We start from the raw sequence: 17,901 nt of genomic DNA, 5'->3' as shown, positions 1-17,901 counted from the left end.
CACAATCTGTATCATATGCTATCCTGCGTCTGGAAGATACATTTTTGGCCTCATTTACCATCAAGAACATACAAAGAAAATGTAAGATGCTGCAGTTACGAGGCGGCTACTCTCTGCAGATACCAGATTGTCATGAATAACTCAGAAGGAACCTTGAATCTACCAAGAAAAGAATAGGTGTATTTTTTGAGCCTAGCAGACGGTCCATTAGAACCTGTCCTTTGTCCATGCTTTCTACTTGCAGGACTGGAATCACTTATGAAAGGAATTTCCTTTTGTAAAAAGGTGCAGCACTTATTCAACTGAATTGAGGTGCGGGCAGGAAAGAGAAACTAGAACTTATATGAGATGTTCTACAGCATTTATTCTGAACTGGAGCCAAGACTTGAGAAACTGCTCATACAACTGGGGCTACGCCAGTGCTGTAATTAGACACAACACAGCAGCGGCTTTTTCTTCTAGATAAAATAGGCTTTCAAATGCACAATATTGGTTCAGTGAATGAAAAATATGGTTTTAGCCCCATCCCGCTTCTGCAACTACAGCAATAAAGCCAATGTTGAATTAATTAATGATATTTACTTTTGTGTTGCTCTGATTTTGTCTCCAAGTCTTCTTCCCTGATAGAGAAATATGAGAGAAGAATTTCAAACAAGAATTAAAATCAATACTTTCATAAAAATATGTGCATTTATATTAAAAACAGATTAATGTGCCAACATGTTTATATTAGTATTTTAAAATCACACTATATAAAACAGGTGATTGGTTAGACTTATCTACATGATTTCAACTTCTCATAGAGCATGATTTTGCCATGTATTCACCCATTCTCTTATTCACTGAACATTTGCTGGATTGCTGAGCAAGCATGAAGCTAGGTGTTAGTACCCATGATTATTAGCATATTTAGTGATCACAATACAATAAGCATTTAATCAGACTGTAGCTCACTGATTAACTGAATCAAAAAGAGTTTCAGAATAAAATCTCAATTTAACTAATAGCATCTGACGTTTATTTGGCACTTACTTTATGCTGGACACTATTCTAAGCTCTACATGTGCATTTGGTTTTTTTACCTCTCGAATAGACCCTTGAAGATAAGTACTACTTCTCTCCCCATTTTATAGGTTAAGCATAAGATGTCCAAGAAGCAGAAGTGGTACACAAATCTGTATAATCTACTGTCAGAATTCGTGTTTCTAACTGCTCTCTATAAAACAACATTTCTGAAGCACATTAAAATGCTAAAACAAAACCAAATAAAACAAAAAAATCCCCAACTTTATCAAAATTCCAAGCTTCCATCTTTCTGTTCTTCCTGTGTAATCTTTCTTTTTCTTTCTGTTTAATCTTTCTGTTTCATTTACAAAAGGTGAGCCCCTGTATTACCAAGCAAGGAGTCCAGATGCTCCTCCAGAGCCCAGGGCATGGTCCAGTCAAAGACTAGGCCATTTAAGTTCCTAAGTCTCAGGGCTGCTGAAAAGAACCCCGTCCACATGGGCTGTGTGCATCACTTCTCACCATGGAAGGAACAGATTTCTTCTCCTTTCTGCCTCTACTGGGAGCCATTGCAAGGCCCACTCAGGGAAAGACTCTGCTATTAATGAGTTCTCTAAACTGTATCCTTCTCTCCATTTACTTAAAATATATTCTATACAGGAATTTTTACCTTTATATAATATATATGTAAATGGATAAACATAAATTAGATTTAGTGGCAATTACCATATAAAATTAGTTTCTCAATAAATATTGATGTCCCTCAGTTTAAAGAAACTTGATACCCAGAGATCCAAAGTTACTTATAAAGGAAACTTAGGGAGCTTTACAAACTAGCTTTTACTAATTAATTCTTTGCAAATATATTAAGAGATGAAAAAGGAATGCATACAAAATTTATGAGGAGTGTATCTTTTTCTGAAAAGCAAGGTATTGGGTTGGTTCAACCTTTTTGACCAACCCAATAGATATCTTCATTCTTTTACCCATGTGACTACAAATATATATATATATAGTTCTTGAGCACCTATACTGTCTGCTAAGCTCTGTGTCTGGTACTGGGGCTACAAACATGAACTGAGTTTACATTCTAGCAAAAGAAACAGAAAACAGGCAATTATGCTAAAGCTAGGAAGACATGAAGAGGGGCTTGTTATCCCATAGTATAACACCTGACCAAACTGGGGTGCAGGAGAGGAGGAGAGGCAGGAAGAAAGAACTTACCTTAAGGAAGAGAAGAGAACACTAGGTGTAAAGTCCAAAGGGCAAGACAGCTAAGGGCAATTAAGAAGGGAAAGTGGGAAACTGGGAGACTGCTATAGTTGTCAAGGCAACAGATGGGTGTTAGCTTGGATTAGGAAAGTGGCAGTGAGGGCTAGTAGGGAGGATTTGAAGAAGTGGATTTTTGACTGATTAGAGGTGGGGATGAGTGAGAAAGAGGAGCAGAAAAAATAGCATCCTTTTGGGGTATGCTGAGATTGAGCCGCCAATAGGAAATTCAAGGAGGCAAATTATAAATACAGACTCTGAAGTCTAGGAGAAAGATCTAGACTAGAGCTACAGGTTTAGGAGCTCAAACCATTTTACCTCTCACACACGATGTTCTTCCATAACTTCCCTCTATATGAAATATTAATTCAGCAAAATATTTATTACATTTTTCTAGGTGCCAGACATGGTGCTAGATACAAGATTCTACTTGATGCAAATTAATAAACATAAACAAAAACAACAACAAAAAAACAGTTTGACTTATTTTATAAAAAAAAAAATTAACACTTCTGTGTTTATTTGACCAAATTCCATATTTTTTTTTTTTTTACCAAATCTTATATATTTGACTTAGCAATGAAAAGTCTTGAAGAATTATTTGGACCTGATTGTTATAATTTCCATTACTCATAGACCAAGTAGGTAAAATGAACAGTGTTTGTAGCATAAATGATGCTCTGATTTAATTTAGGAACCATGATGGATAACTGATATAATCCATCCATGTCATTTATTCAGTAGGCTACCGTACTCCTCATAAATACTTTAGGCAAATCCAAGCTACTCCCAATAGGCTTACTGTGGGTGACACAGTCTCTAAAATGAAAGCAAATTTATTTTAACAAATTTAAGTTAAAAGTCAATTGTTTTTCTTGTTTTTGTCTTACAAGTGGTCATCTGATAAAAGAGAATAATCCACTTTTTATATAGTTATTTTCCAATATAAGTTTAATACTGAGAGACTAATGGATGCTTATTATGAAACAAATGAAAAAGTTAACCTTAAGCAGAATGTGAGAAGGAACTGCTGCTGGTTTTAGGTGCCAAACTGATTTTTCACATGTACACAAATTCAGAAAATGGACTGACGAAAAGTAATAAAGATGGGTACCTTTTGAAAAAAGTTTACATGCTTGAAAGAAAGAATATCCAACTCCCACTGCAGAAAGAAAGTGTAATGCCATTAAATAAGAATATCGAAAAGAAAAAAAAATGAAACAACACAAAACAAAATGTACTTTTAGTGACTAAGGCCTTGAACAGGTCTTGGGCAGTCTTTTCAGAGCTCTGTTCCTCAACCCTTCAGAGGAGTTGAGCTTTTAGAGAACCATAAAGCAAGAGGCCTTCATCAGAGGGAAGGAATAGTCTAGTTTATTGAGTATTTTTAAATATTCTACATTGTTTTAACTTTGTCTTCAGTAGGTATTTCACTTTGAAATCAATAGGCATTATTATTCCTATTTTATAGACAAACAAAACAAGGCAAAATCAACAAAAGAGGTTAAGTGAACTGTCCCCGGTCACACACCCCATGAATGGAGCCAGAAATATAACTGAGCTCTGCTTTCTGCTTAGGAATATCAACCTATTCTATTTTTATTCTCATAGCTGTTGGTTTTGATCCCCTATTGGTTTTTATTCTTATTCTTTTTTCTTAGTATCTTTTTAGTATTATTCATTTATGGGCAACGCTTGCAGTTTTATTTGTGAGTATATTTTTATATTTAATAACCATTAACTATATGACTTTTATAATCTTAGCCTAGTTACCTGCTTTCATCACATGGTTTTAACCTGATCTCTGCTGGAGCTGAGCTGGATTTTTATATTCATTATGCCTGGCTCAGGCCTTCTCTGATTTTCAAAGCAGTTCCCATATATTAATGAAGTCTCTGATTTTCTCAGATCAAAGAGATGGAATTTAGGCCCACCTTCACAAACTTAACTAACTTAGGGCCCCAAAGACCAACTACTTTCTCCTAAGGGGCCCCAGAGGCAGCTCAAGGAAAACCTTGGAGCAATAGTCATCTTATTTCCAGAATAGCTCAATACCACAGAGAGTATAATTATTTTATCCCACAGAACTTAGAAAATAGAAATAAGTATTACATGTTTAAAATAGTCTACAAAGATTAAAACAAGTAAATGAACTCCATAACAGTTAATTACTAGCAAAATTATTTGATTTACCTGTACCTGTTTAGAAAAGGCAATCTATTTGATTATCTAAGTCATTCACTTAATAGAATCCTATAAGAACCAAATAATAGTTTATCCCTATAAGTGGTAAATGCATGTATGTATATATTAGTTTTATATGCTTCCTTGCACCTGCTGAAGAAAAGGGTGAATTGTTTGTGAGTTTGATGCTAGTATAAAGTTCATATTCACTGCAAAATTGGGAAATTCAGTCCAGATTTTCATCATCCTGTACTATATATACTATATTACTACTCTGCTTAATTATCATATGATAATCTCTATCATGACTCCTGCCTTCTGCAATACAATTTGCACATGACCAAGGATGCTTAAAAAACACAATTCCTATTTCTCAGGATTGAAGAATGAGTTCAGTATTTACATTAAATGTAACAAGGTAAACAACAGCAAGAAGAAGAGAGAGAGAAAGGGAAATGTAAGATATTCTACCTTCTGTAGGTGAAAAAAATGGTGCTCTAGATCTGACCAAATTGTCAGAAGCAGGTACTACAAATGGAATCGGTCTCACATGCTTATCTGTCAGGTTTCTGAAACCAGCCTGTTGGTTCTCAAATATACTTCGGATGTTTTCAAGCTTGAGTTGGATGGTCTGCATTTGAACCTGCAGGTTGCATAAGTAATCTATGAAATATTTTCTGAAACGGGGGTTATTACAAATCCTATTACATTTCTCAGTCTCAGACAGATGCAAAATTAATTTAGCCTTTAATATAGAACTAGAAGAAATTTAGGAAAATAATAGGGAACAGATTAAGGCATTATTTCACATGGTTACAAAACCAGAAGGTCTCAACCAAAACAACTTGAAGAAGAAATTTATCAAGCAGTCATGAAATAAGTCAGTCACTGAATAAGGTGATTTACCCTTTATTGGCTGAAAGGGAATAACAGCTAGAAAAGAGGGCCGTGTTGAGCACAAGAAAGCTACTAAGTTAAGCGCTGTTACAGTAGTTTGTTACGTTTTAGCCTGCAGGACATTCTATAGTTCACTATGTTATACTGGGTTGGTCAAAAAGTTCATTTGGGTTTTTCTGTAAGATGGTATGGAAAAACTGGAATGAACTTTTTGTCTAACTCAGTAAAAGGCTCCTCAGAGGCACTGATGGATAATGTACCCTTCTGGCCCTCCTAGATGATTTGAGGCAGCAAGAGTTAGGCTTCGTTGCTTCTAAAGTCACTTGGTTATTGCCAAGGCCATGTTTCTGATCTTCTGCAGCATGCCCCTAAGATCTGAAGCTAAACATGGATTTAGATACTATTCTAAACTTTAGAGTCAATGAGACATTTTAGCAGCAAATAGCATCACAGATCCTCTTATCTATAATGTGGAGAGAGAGTTTGATGGCAGCTGCAAGGGGGTGGTGCTGAACTAACCTAAGCTCTCTACCCAGCTTCTACTGCTCCCCATTCCCCAGGTAGACCCATATCCTTCCTTTATCACTTTATCCTCAAACTAAGTGGGAAAACCGGATCTGTGTCTACAGAGCATCTTCTGGTGGTCACTGCAGCAGGAAGGAAAGATGTTCGGGGTAGACTGTTCTTGATATAGGCCCAATATCCTATGACAGCTTTGGGCGTTTCTCTAAGGATGCACAAGAAAATATATGTGAAAGTTGCTAGTAGGTGAAAAGAGTTTAAAGGTAATGCAGTCATGGGACTTCCCTGGTGATCCAGTGGTTAAGAATTTGTATTCCCACTGCAGGGTGCATAGGTTCAATCCCTGGTAGAAGAACTAACATGCCACATGCCATTCAGCCAAAAAAAAATGTTTTTAATTAAAAATAATTAAAAGCTCAAAAAGGAAATTCAGTTCAGTTTGTTTCAGTCGCTCAGTTGTGTCCGCCTCTTTGCAACCTCATGGACTACAGCATGCCAGGCTTCCCTGTCCATCACCAACTCCTGGAGCTTACTCAAACTCATGTCCATTGAGTTGGTGAAGCCATCCACCCATCTCATCCTCTGTCATCTCCTTCTCCTCTGTCTTCAATCTTTCCCAGCATCAGGGTCTTTTCCAATGAGTCAGCACTTCGCATTAGGAGGCTGAAGTATTGGAGCCTCAGCTTCAGCATCAGTCCTTCCAATGAATATTCAGGACTGATTTCCTTTAGGATTGACTGATTTGATCTCCTTGCAGTCCAAGGGACTCTCAAGAGTCTTCTCCAACACCACAGTTCAAAAGCATCAATTCTTTTGAAACAAGCATTGAAACATGTATATTATCTAGGGTGAAAGAGATCACCAGCCTAGGCTGGATGCATGAGACAAGTGCTCGGGCCTGGTGCACTGGGAAGACCCAGAGGAATCGGGTGGAGAGGGAGGTGGGAAGGGGGATCGGGATGGGGAATACTTGTAAATCCATGGTTGATTCATGTCAATGTATGACAAAAACCACTACAATATTGTAAAGTAATTAGTCTCCAACTAATAAAAATAAATGAAAAACAAAAAAAGCATCAATTCTTCAGTGCTTAACTTTCTTTATGGTCCAACTCTCACATCCATACATGACTACTGCAAAAACCATAGCTTTGCCAAGATGGACCTTTCAGGGTAAAGAATTATCTCCGCTTTTTAATATGCTGTCTAGTTTTGTCATAACTTTTCTCCCAAGGAGCAAGCATCTTTTAATTTCATGGCTGCAGTCACCATCTGCAGTGATTTTGAAGCCCAAGAAAATAGTCTGTCACTGTTTCCATTGTTTCCCCATATATTTGCCATGAAGTGATGGGACCGGATGCCATGATCTTTGTTTTTTGAATGTTGAGTTTTAAGCCAGCTTTTTCACTCTCCTCTCTCACTTTCATCAAGAGGCTCTTTAGTTCTTCTTTGCTTTCCACCATAAGGGTGGTGTCATCTGCATATTTGAAATTATTGATATTTTTGCCTGCAATCTTGATTCCAGCTTGTGCTTCATCCAGTCTAGTATTTCACATGATGTGCTCTGCATATAAGTTAAATAAGCACGATGACAATATACAGCCTTGACGTACTCCTTCCCCAATTTGGAACCAGGTCATTGCTCCTTGTCTGGTTCTAACTGCTGCCTTTTGACCTGCATACAGATTTCTCAGGAGCCTGGTATTCCCATCTCTTTAAGAATTTTCCAGTTTGTTGTGATCCACAGGGTCAAAGGCTTTTGCATAGTCAATGAAGCAGAAGTAGATGTTTTTCTGGAATTTTCTTGCTTTTTCTATGACCCAACGATGTTGGCAATTTGATCTCGAGTTCCTCTGCCTTTTCTAAATCCAGCTTGAACATCTGGAAATTCTCGGTTCATGTACTGTTGAAGCCCAGCTTGGAGAATTTTGAGCATTACTTTGCTAGTGTGTGAGATGAGTGAGATCATGCAGTAGTTTGAATAATCTTTGGCATTGGATTTCTTTGGGAATGAAAACTGACCTTTTCCAGTCCCATGGCCACTGCTGAGTTTTCCAAATTTGCAGGCATACTGAGTGCAGCACTTTTGCAGCATTAGGATTTGAAATAGTTCAACTGGAATTCCATCACCTCCACTAGCTTTGTTCGTAGTGATGCTTCCTAAGGCCCACTTGACTTCACATTCCAGGATGTCTGGCTCTAGATGAGTGACCATACCGTCATGGTTATGTGGGTCATGAAGATCTTTTTTGTATAGTTCTTCTGTGTATTCTCACTACCTCTTCTTAATATTTTCTGCTTCTGTTAGGTCCCTACCATTTCTGTCCTTTATTGTGCCCATCTTTGCATGAAATGTTCCCTTGGTATCTCTAAATTTCTTGAAGAGATTTCTAGTCTTTCCCATTCTCTTGTTTTCCTCTCTTTGCATTGATCACTTAGGAAGGCTTTCTTATCTCTCCTTCTAATCTCTGGAACTCTGCATTCAGATGGATATATCTTTCCTTTTCTCCCTTGCCTTTCACTTCTCTTCTTTCTCAGCTATTTGTAAGGCCTCCTCAGACAACCATTTTGCCTTTTTACATTTCTTCTTCTTGGGGATGGTTTTGAACCCCGCCTCCTGTACAATATCATGATCCTCTGTCCATAGCTCTTCAGGTACTCTATTTATCAGATCTAATCCCTTGAATCTATTTGCCACTTCCACTGTATAATAGTAAGAGATTTAATTTAGATCATACCTGAATGGTCTAGTGGTTTTCCCTACTTTCTTCAATTTAAGTCTGAATTTTGCAACAATGAGTTCATGATCTGAGCCACAGTCAGCTCCTGGTCTTGTTTTTGCTGACTGTATAGAGCTTCTGCATCTTTGGCTGCAAAAAATGTAATCAATCTGATTTTTGGTGTTGATCATATGGTAATGTCCTTGTGTACAGTCGTCTCTTGTGTTATTGGAAGAAGTTGTTTGCTATGACCAGTGTGTTCTCTTGGCAAACTCTGTTAGCCTTTGCCCTGCTTCATTTTGTACTCCAAGGCCCATCTTGCCTGTTACTCCAGATATCTCTTGACTTCCTACTTTTGCATTCCAATCCCCTATGATGATAAGGACATCTTTCATTTGGTGTTAGTTCTAGAAGGTCTTGTAGGTCTTCATAGGTTTGATCAATTTCAGCTTCTACAGCATCAGTGGTTGGGGCATAGACTTGGATTACTGTGATGTTGAATGGTTTGCCTTGGAAATGAACTGAGATCATTCTGTCATTTTTGAGACTACACCCAAGTACTGCATTTTGGGCTCTTTTGTTGACCATGAAGGCTACTCTATTTATTCCAAGGGATTCTTGCCCACAGTAGTAGATATAATGGTCATCTGAATTAAATTCGCCCATTCCAGTCCATTTTAGTTAACTGATTACTAAAATGTCAATGTTCACTCTTGCTATCTCCTGTTTGAGCACTTCCGATTACTAAAATGTCAATGTTCACTCTTGCTATCTCCTGTTTGAGCACTTCCGATTTACCTTGATTCATGGACCTAACATTCCAGGTAGGAAATTACTCTTCATTATAAGGCAAATATAAATATTAAGATTCTTTGACACCTAACAGTGGCTCTGATATAACCGCAATCGTTAAGAGAACTCTGTAATTGCAAAGTGATGTAAAGTTACCTGTGAAGCAGTAAAACTCTTATCAACACTAACACAATCATAGCTTTTAAAAATTTGTTTCCGTGCCCCCCCAAAGCCTCTTACCTTGAGTTCAGGAGATAAATTTATACCAAATTCATACTGTAGGGTTTCAGGATCATAATTTATAAAGGGTAGAGCCATTTCAAGAAAATTTTCAATGTCTTGGAGGGCCTTCTGAGCATCTTCTTTAGACTGAAACTTGTCTATTTCTTGATTAGCTAGAAAGCACTCTCCTTCATCACAGCACTGGAGAGCCTGATAAACAAATCCCCCCCCCCCACACACAAACCGTGAATGAATAAATGAGAAATCTGTTTGTCCCTTAGGAGAATGTTTATCAGTCCTGGCTGCTATGAATCAGAGTTGTTTTCAGAGCTGTTAAAAAGAAAAAAAAGATCTCTACTCCCAGAAATTCTGATTCAGTAGCTCTGGGCTATAAGCCAGGCTCCACAGGTATTTCTTTCCTTTTTTTTTTTGGAACTATAGCTGATTTACAATGTTGTACTAATTTCTGCTGCATAACAAAGTGATTCAAGTGATTCAGTTATATATATACATATATATTCTTTTTCATGTCCTTTTCCATTATGGTTTATCACAGGATATTGAATATAGTTCCCTGTGCTATAGAGTAGAACTTTGTTGTTTTTCCATCCTATATGTAATAGTTTGTATCTGCTCACCCCAATCTCCTACTCCATCCCTCCATGACCCACCTCCCCCTTGGCAACCAGAAGTCTCTTCTCTATATCTCCACAGGTACTTCAGAGGCACGGCCAAGGTTGGGAAGCCCTGCACTCATTTCATAACAAGGAATTCATTCTGAAGCAGGAGTCTAACCATTCTCTCAACACCAGCTGCACGTTCTTTCCCAAAAATCAATAACTGAAATATGAAATTCTTTGCAAAATCTCAAGTGTAATAAAAATGCATGATGATTGCCTAGCACAAAGAAAAAGTTTCCTTGCCAGAGAAGATGTACAGATAAGAATGCTCATGTTCAGATCCAATGCCTATATGTGATAGCCCTATTTTACATTCCACTGCCATGATCAAAACTTCTCTTCACCGCCTAATCATAAAAGGGGTCAGACTCTATTCCATGGAGGAACAGTTTCTAATCACTGTTTGTTGTTAGAACAGTTTTTAATCACTGTTGTTTATAGTTACATTGCTGTAACTATGAAATGTGGAATGAGAGTCAGGCTTGAGCAAAATGCCCGCATGGTTTTTCAAAGTGTTCTAATTGCAAACTGTCACCAGAGCAGAGGCTTCAGAGATAAACCTAAAATAGAGAGGAAGCCATCACCACCACCATGCCCATATTCAGAACAGGGGCCAAAATCCTTACAATCCTGGACCAGCCGTGAATACTGCAAAGTGGATGAATGAAATAGGCATAATCAAACTCAGTTCTTCAGACTTCTTACAAATCTAATAACAAAGCTATGCCAGACCCTTGCCCTATAGCATCTGAGAAGGACTCAGGTAGAAAAAAATATAATTTCTCTTTCAGAAATGCACCATGTCCCGTGACATTACCTGCTGTAGGAGTTTATGCATTTTAAAGGTCCTGCTGAGCTGTATCCGTTTGGTTCTGATCTCATTTACCAAAATATCAGAAAGGTAACGTAGTTCATTGCACCTCTGACAGATCAAATCCAGGGCATAATGGTGACTTGCTGCGAGTCTGTGTCCATGTATTATTACGAACCGGGCCTTCGCTAATAGGTCCTGATTTTAAGAAAGAAGGAAAATAATAACTGCAAGATGTCCATCTGAATAGAGGGGGAGAAAACATAATTAAAAAGGAAATTGGTTGAGCCAGAGAGAAATATTGCCAAGTATACGGTTTGATGTCATACTTCTGCCAGCTGCAAAAAAGCTTCCAGTTAGAGTCATTAGCTATACGTGCATGTGCATGCTAAGTTGCTTCAGTTGTGTCCTACTCTTTGCAAGCCCATGGACTGTAGCCCACCATGCTCCTCTATCCATGGGATTCTCCAGGCAAGAATACTGGAGTGAGTTGCCATGCCCTCCTCCAAGGGGATCTTCCCGACCCAGGAACTGAACCTGTGTCTCTTATGTCTCCTGCATTGTAGGCAGGTTATTTACCATTAGCGCCACCTGAAAAGCCTAATGTCATTAGCTATGGCAGCGATGTTATCAGAAGCTCATGCACTTCTGATCATAGAAACAGAAAATTAACCAGCCCACCCAGAAGGTGGATGAGATTTGCTCCTCCTGGGAGGTACAGATTTAGAACAGAACCAAATATAATCAATGAGATGCAAACCAGCCAAGTGAAAGTTAAGGGATTTCATATCACCTCAGCCATGGAAATCCTATTAGATCTAGTTGGCATCTACTTGAGGACCTGACAGATTTGAAGAGACCACCACAGGGTTTCCCTGTCAAAAAGGAACTCAAAGCTTATTATCCATTCTAACTACTGACTGCCTCACCCCAGTGTTGTGACTGAAACATAAAATTTACCATCTTATCCATTTTGAAGTATACAGTTAAGCAGTGTTGAGTATATTCACGTTGTTTTGCAAGATGAAAAAGATCTGGAGATGTGTTACACAGCAATGCAGATACACTCAATACTGTTGAACCATACACTTCAAAATGGTTAAGATGGTGAATTATATTTTGAGTGTCTTACCACAATTATCTTACCACAATTTATTAACTAAAAATTATTCAAAACAAAACACAACAAAATGAAAACAAAACAAAAACAGACAAAAAATTCGAAGCTCCAAAGCCAGTTTGCCTTCTCTTTTTCTCCAAACCAAAGAGATCTGGAAGTTGCCCCATGATAACAAAGATCTACAAGTACAATTCTAGAACTGGGCACCACAACCACTGCCTCTCAATTTTGTTTTTAGATACTTATGGTACCGAGAAATCAATTTATTTGTTGAGAATACACCTTGAAAGGGCTTCCCCGGTGGCTCAGCTGGTAAAGTATCTGCCTGTCATTCAGGAGATCTGGGTTTGATCCCTAGGTTGGGAAGGTCCCCTGGAGAATGGAACGGCTGCCCACTCCAGTATTCTGGCCTGGAAAATTCCATGGACTGTATAGTCCATGGGGTCGCAGAGTGTCAGACACGACTGAGCTACTTTCACCTTTTCACGTTAAAAACAATAGCCTCACTCTCACATACAAGACAGGAGAGCAAAGCTAGACTGTGTTGAGTGTTAAAGTCTTGAGTCCAAGCTTTAAGACCAGCAGAATAAATGACAGCTGGCTCTCGTGAGTACTTATGCTTTATGTCCATATATCCTAGGTACTGTGCTAAGTGTTTTATCCACAGCATCCAAATAATTCCTAATAATCACTCTCCAAAGTAGGTCATCACATCCCCAATTTATAGATAAGGACGCAGAGTCTTAGAAAACTTAACCAGTTTACCCAGGGCCACACAGCTGGTAAGGCAAAATAGACCTATCTATATTAATCTGTGTTTGATTCAGCTGCATATATCAAATGATGGTTATTTAAGGAATTATATTTTTAAGGTTTCCATCATTTCCAAATACCAAATAGCATTCTTGATAGACATTTTTCTAGTTTTTTCAAAATGATGTATGCTCCTGTTCCTATGGATGGGCCTGAAACAGTTATAACTAGATGAGATGTCTGCAAGGTCCCACACTGAACAGAATAGACAAATATTGCTGAGCCAATTATATAGACTGTTGTTACAAGAGACTAGTCATAATAAGGGTTTATACTACCAAAAGACATCAAAATATAACTATTATACTCTTTAGATACACTGCATATCTAAAATATAATCTTACCTGAGAATTTTCATCCAAGTTTTCCAACTTTTTAATTTTTTGTTTCACTTGAGCTATAGTTCCTGTTACATCTGCCAACTCCGCTTGTTGGTTTAGTATAAGTTCAGCTTCACTCACGAGCTAAAAATAGGGGAGGAGAAAAATTCTTCAAAGCATGCAAATTATTAAGCCTTTTCACCTAATAATCAAGCTTTGTAGTAAATGCTATTAAGAACCTCGACACGGAAAAATCACACATATGGAAAATGTTTTCAGCTCTCTTATTCACAGAAATCAATATAATCTGTTAAAATTTAACCTGCTAGACATCAGTGTGCACTGATGATTTATAAAAGATCACTATGTACATGTGAAGGCATTTGTATGTGGACATGTATAGAGGTATACATACGTGCATATACATGCACATATATTCCCTAGCTGTATGGTGAGTGGCTCTAGAAACAAAGACCCTTCAGTAGCAATGAGCACACCTAATACCCAGACCTTGATTTTGAATATCATTTTCCAGAAAAAGAAATTGGGGTTTCATAGGAAATTGGCTGATTCCAGGGCTGAGGCAGAATAGGAATAAGATGAGCTTGGAACATCTCTTTATGCCCAAAAGTAAAGAACTGATAAAAATGTTTGGTCATGTCACAAGGACACAACAGCCAGGTGGAAACAACAGAACGGTCAAGAACATTAATGAATTAAAAGCTAGGAAGCCCTAAGCCCAATAAGTAGATAAATACTGTACTAAAGGGCATTCTTGACAGACATTTTTCTAGCATCTTCAAAATGACTTGTGCTCTTGTTCCTATCGGTGGGCCTGAAACAGCTACAATGCCATGACATATCTACATGAAAAATCAGCATTTCACAACTATCATAGTAAAGATTGGTTGGAGCAAGAATCATCAACTGAAGAATTTTTGATGAGGAACAAGATAATTACATGGCCTTAAATTTCCTCCCCACATATTGGGTTGGCCAAAAAGTTCATTTGGGTTTTTCCGTAACATCTTCCAGGAAAACCTGAATGAACCTTTGGCCAACCCAATATTTCCTACCAGTTGCAAGGGCAGGAGGGAAGTAACTGTAGTATGAAGAAATTCAACAGCACCCTGACAGGGTGACCAAAACGCTCCAAAGGACACATTACTTATGTGGTATTCTTGCTGGTCATATGTAGGTTAATCCAATCATGAGACAATGTCAGACAAACTCAAAATCGTGAACATTTTACTTTAAAAACGACTGTATTTTTCCAAAATGTCAGTATTATAAAAGACAAAGAAAGGCTACGAAAATGTTAGAGATTAAAGGAGACTAAAGACACATGACAATTTAATGCAATACCTGACCCTCTAGACTAGATCCTGTGCTGAGGCAGGAAAATGATATAAAGGACATGATTGAGTCAACTGAGAAAATTGGAATACTGATTGCAGATAATAGAAAAGTATTACATTATTTGTAAACGTACAAAATATGACCGCTGTACTATGATTGTGCAAGAAAATATTATGCAAGAAAATATTCCTATTCTGAGTGTTCAAGAGGATCTCAAGTTTGAGAATATTCAAGTTTTTTCTTGCAAGTTTAAATTTCCACATAAGCTTTTATTTAGTTAAATGCCTAAATATTCAGAACCTATCTGCTATGAACCAATCAGAGCCTATGTCACTATGAGAGACAGACTGCGTCAGTGAGATTCGGACCCACGATCAGAGGCAACAATGACTTCACAGAACAGACTATAACCACAGGACGAAAATGTAACCTGGAGGCAAATTAACATATAAGTAGAGGCACAATGGGTTTGTTCAGGGAAAGTAATGTTGCTGCATGTGTTTGGTTGGAGAGGAGGGACAGACATAAATATCTGGAAGGCCCAAGAGCAATTTGACCTATTCTTTCTTTAAGAAAAGTTTTACTGAGAGCCTGATACTTCAAAATCTGAATCACCAGAGGGAAAAGGCTGGTAATAACTGAGCCCTGGGTCCCCTCCCCCCAACTGATTTGGCTAGAACAAATGGAATACTAGGCAAGTCCGCCACTCATGGGCAGAAACAGGCTGACCACATGTAAGAGAGAGAAGTGACTTTTCCTTGGATCCCTGGGAAAATACTATGACAGAGACTGGTAGAAGCATGGAGGCTGATTATAAAGTGAAAGGAAAATGAAGCTATGTCTCTTGACCATATAGGATGGATTTTCCAGAAGGACAGAACTAGAATATACTTATAACCTTTTAAATAATGTATAATTGAACACAATTTAATCTCATCCAAGAGGCTCTTTATAGAAATAAGTCACTGAATCAGAAAAAAATGTTTTGTTAGATCATATTAAACATGGTCAGCATAGGTAGATGGTAGTTTAAAAATCATGAAGGAAGTTAGTATTATTCCCTTGGTAGATTTCCCATAGTCTGAAAGTATTTTATATCTAAAATACATTTGAATATCAAACATCAATGGAGACAGCAACTTTACCCCTGTCATCTATGTTAGCCCCTTAAGTGCTTTCCCATAAGAAATGAGCCTGAGCCAGAGAAGTATAAGTGTTGGCATTTTCGTAGCTGTTTCTTCATTCTAAGTCAAAGTGCACTCACACTTGCCTCCTTTTCACCTCTCTGAGGGTATACATGAGCATTCTGCATCTCGTGAGACTGTGTTTCTGATGATCAAGGAGTAAGAATCTCCAGCATAATGAAAGAAACTGTACCCAAGAAAAGTTTTAACTAACCTCTTGAAAATCCTGCTCAAACTTCCAGAGCTGCAGATACTGCTCCATTTTTAGCTGGTGTTTCTCCCAAAATCCATCAAAAGCTATTTCCATATCATGTACTTGAGTCAGCAATCTTAACAAAGCAAAATCATCATTAAACCAATGATTTGTGTTGCAGGTAGGTAGATAACCCTAGTTTGGATGTTAAGAATTATAGGCAAAGTCACAGCCCATGACATTTGATCCAGGTAGAGACTATCAATCAATGTCCACAGAATCTCCCCTATGAGCAAACTAATCTCTATGGAACAACACGGGGAGGAGTTTCAGCTTGATTGCCAGAGGTCCAGGAATACTTTTGCAGGTTAACAGGTAGCCGCAAAAATATATAATTCCCTTTCAAAAGTATAAGTAACTCTAAACCCCAAAGAATACTACTCACTTATTAATAGTTTGCCAGTCACCACTAGTCTGCTGATGATTTTCAAGTCTTGAACTCACAGCACCCTCGGCATCAGGCACTTCCAGATTTGTTAGCAGAATTTTTCCTTCTTTGGTTACAGCTGTGATATCTTTCTGTACAAAGGCAAAACAGGAAGTGTCAGCCTGCTGGGCACCTATTCTGAATGAGCTGGGTTGAAGGCAGCATACAGCAACAGATGCAGAATAGAATAGTTCTAGCACAGCCTTTGCTTTCATCACTGAAAAATCAAGAACTACCTCAGTACCATGGAATCCAAAAGCTGCAAGGATCTCCAAGAAGCCTCTGCCTATTGAGACAGATTTACAGTCACCAATTTTATAGGCAGAAGTACCCCAAGGCTCAGTTTGTAGCTTCCTCTCACTAGAAGAAAGTTCTAATTTAATATAGAAGCAACCTAAGCATCCATCAATAGATGACTGGATAAAGAAGATATGGTATACATATATATATATATATATATATATATATATATATATATATATACACATATATATATATAAGGTTCATTGTCTTATGACCTTATATATATATAAGGTTCATACAATGGAATACTACTCAGCCATTAAAAAAGAATAGAATCTTGCCATTTGCAACAACATGGATGGACTGGGAGGGTATTATGCTAAGTGAAATAAGTCAGACAGAGAAAGACAAATACCATCTGATGTCACTTATATGTGGTATCTAAAAAGTAAAACCAACTAGTGAAAAAAGAAACAGATAGAGAACTAGTGGTTACGGACAGGGAGAGGGAAGGGGGAGGGGTACCATTTCAAAAAAAGGGCCACATAAATTCAACATATCCAGGACATCCTCCTCTTGTACTCCTCTTTTTTTAATATTGTGCTTTACACCATATAAATATCTCTTTCTGTCTCCCTATCCAGCTATCTGTGTAAAATAGACACTCAACACCTCTCTATCAAAAGAAGGACCATGGAAAATTTTGGTTTGTCTCCCCTATCAGACATACCTTTAACAGGTGGTACCTTTCAGCACGAATTGCAAGAATTTCTTCTATTGCAGGAATGTCACCTGGTAGTTCTGTGTCGGCCAGTTCAGTTCCAAAGGACTGTAACATCTGAGCTGTATCTTTCACTGTGAGGGCAAAATTTTCTATAGCCTGCAAAGAGCCCATGCATGATTCTCTTAATTCTGTGGTAACTTGGCCAGCATATCAAAACCTCGACCAGCAACTATATTAACTTTCATTTAGATATGACAGCAAAGACATATACTATGACATCTCCTTTGCAAGGAAAGTTGGCATTGGCCTTAACAATGAACCTTAACTTTGCATCTAAGCCCCTAAGAAACTTAGTG

At 37.9% G+C, this 17,901-nt stretch overlaps 1 protein-coding gene across 4 annotated transcripts in view; it reads right to left on the bottom strand.

The window, feature by feature from the left end:
- MCF2 (MCF.2 cell line derived transforming sequence) overlaps positions 1–17,901 on the bottom strand; it is a 121,516-nt gene that overhangs the window by 47,996 nt on the left and 55,619 nt on the right. For 3 of the 4 annotated variants that reach the window (XM_065915113.1, XM_065915115.1, XM_065915116.1), the window contains exons 7-15: positions 17,552–17,701; positions 16,537–16,670; positions 16,113–16,227; positions 13,380–13,499; positions 11,109–11,300; positions 9,630–9,821; positions 4,930–5,101; positions 3,389–3,436; positions 583–620 (exon numbers count right to left, since the gene is read on the bottom strand). In XM_065915113.1, the coding sequence (XP_065771185.1) occupies positions 583–620; positions 3,389–3,436; positions 4,930–5,101; positions 9,630–9,821; positions 11,109–11,300; positions 13,380–13,499; positions 16,113–16,227; positions 16,537–16,670; positions 17,552–17,701 (1,161 nt within the window). The remainder of the gene's footprint in view (positions 1–582; positions 621–3,388; positions 3,437–4,929; positions 5,102–9,629; positions 9,822–11,108; positions 11,301–13,379; positions 13,500–16,112; positions 16,228–16,536; positions 16,671–17,551; positions 17,702–17,901) is intronic. The other variant, XM_065915114.1, reaches the window with a different exon arrangement.

The sequence above is a fragment of the Muntiacus reevesi genome, chromosome X, assembly GCF_963930625.1.
Source record: "Muntiacus reevesi chromosome X, mMunRee1.1, whole genome shotgun sequence".
Classification (NCBI taxonomy): Eukaryota; Metazoa; Chordata; class Mammalia; order Artiodactyla; family Cervidae; genus Muntiacus; species Muntiacus reevesi.
This window is presented reverse-complemented; position numbering and strand designations above follow the sequence as displayed.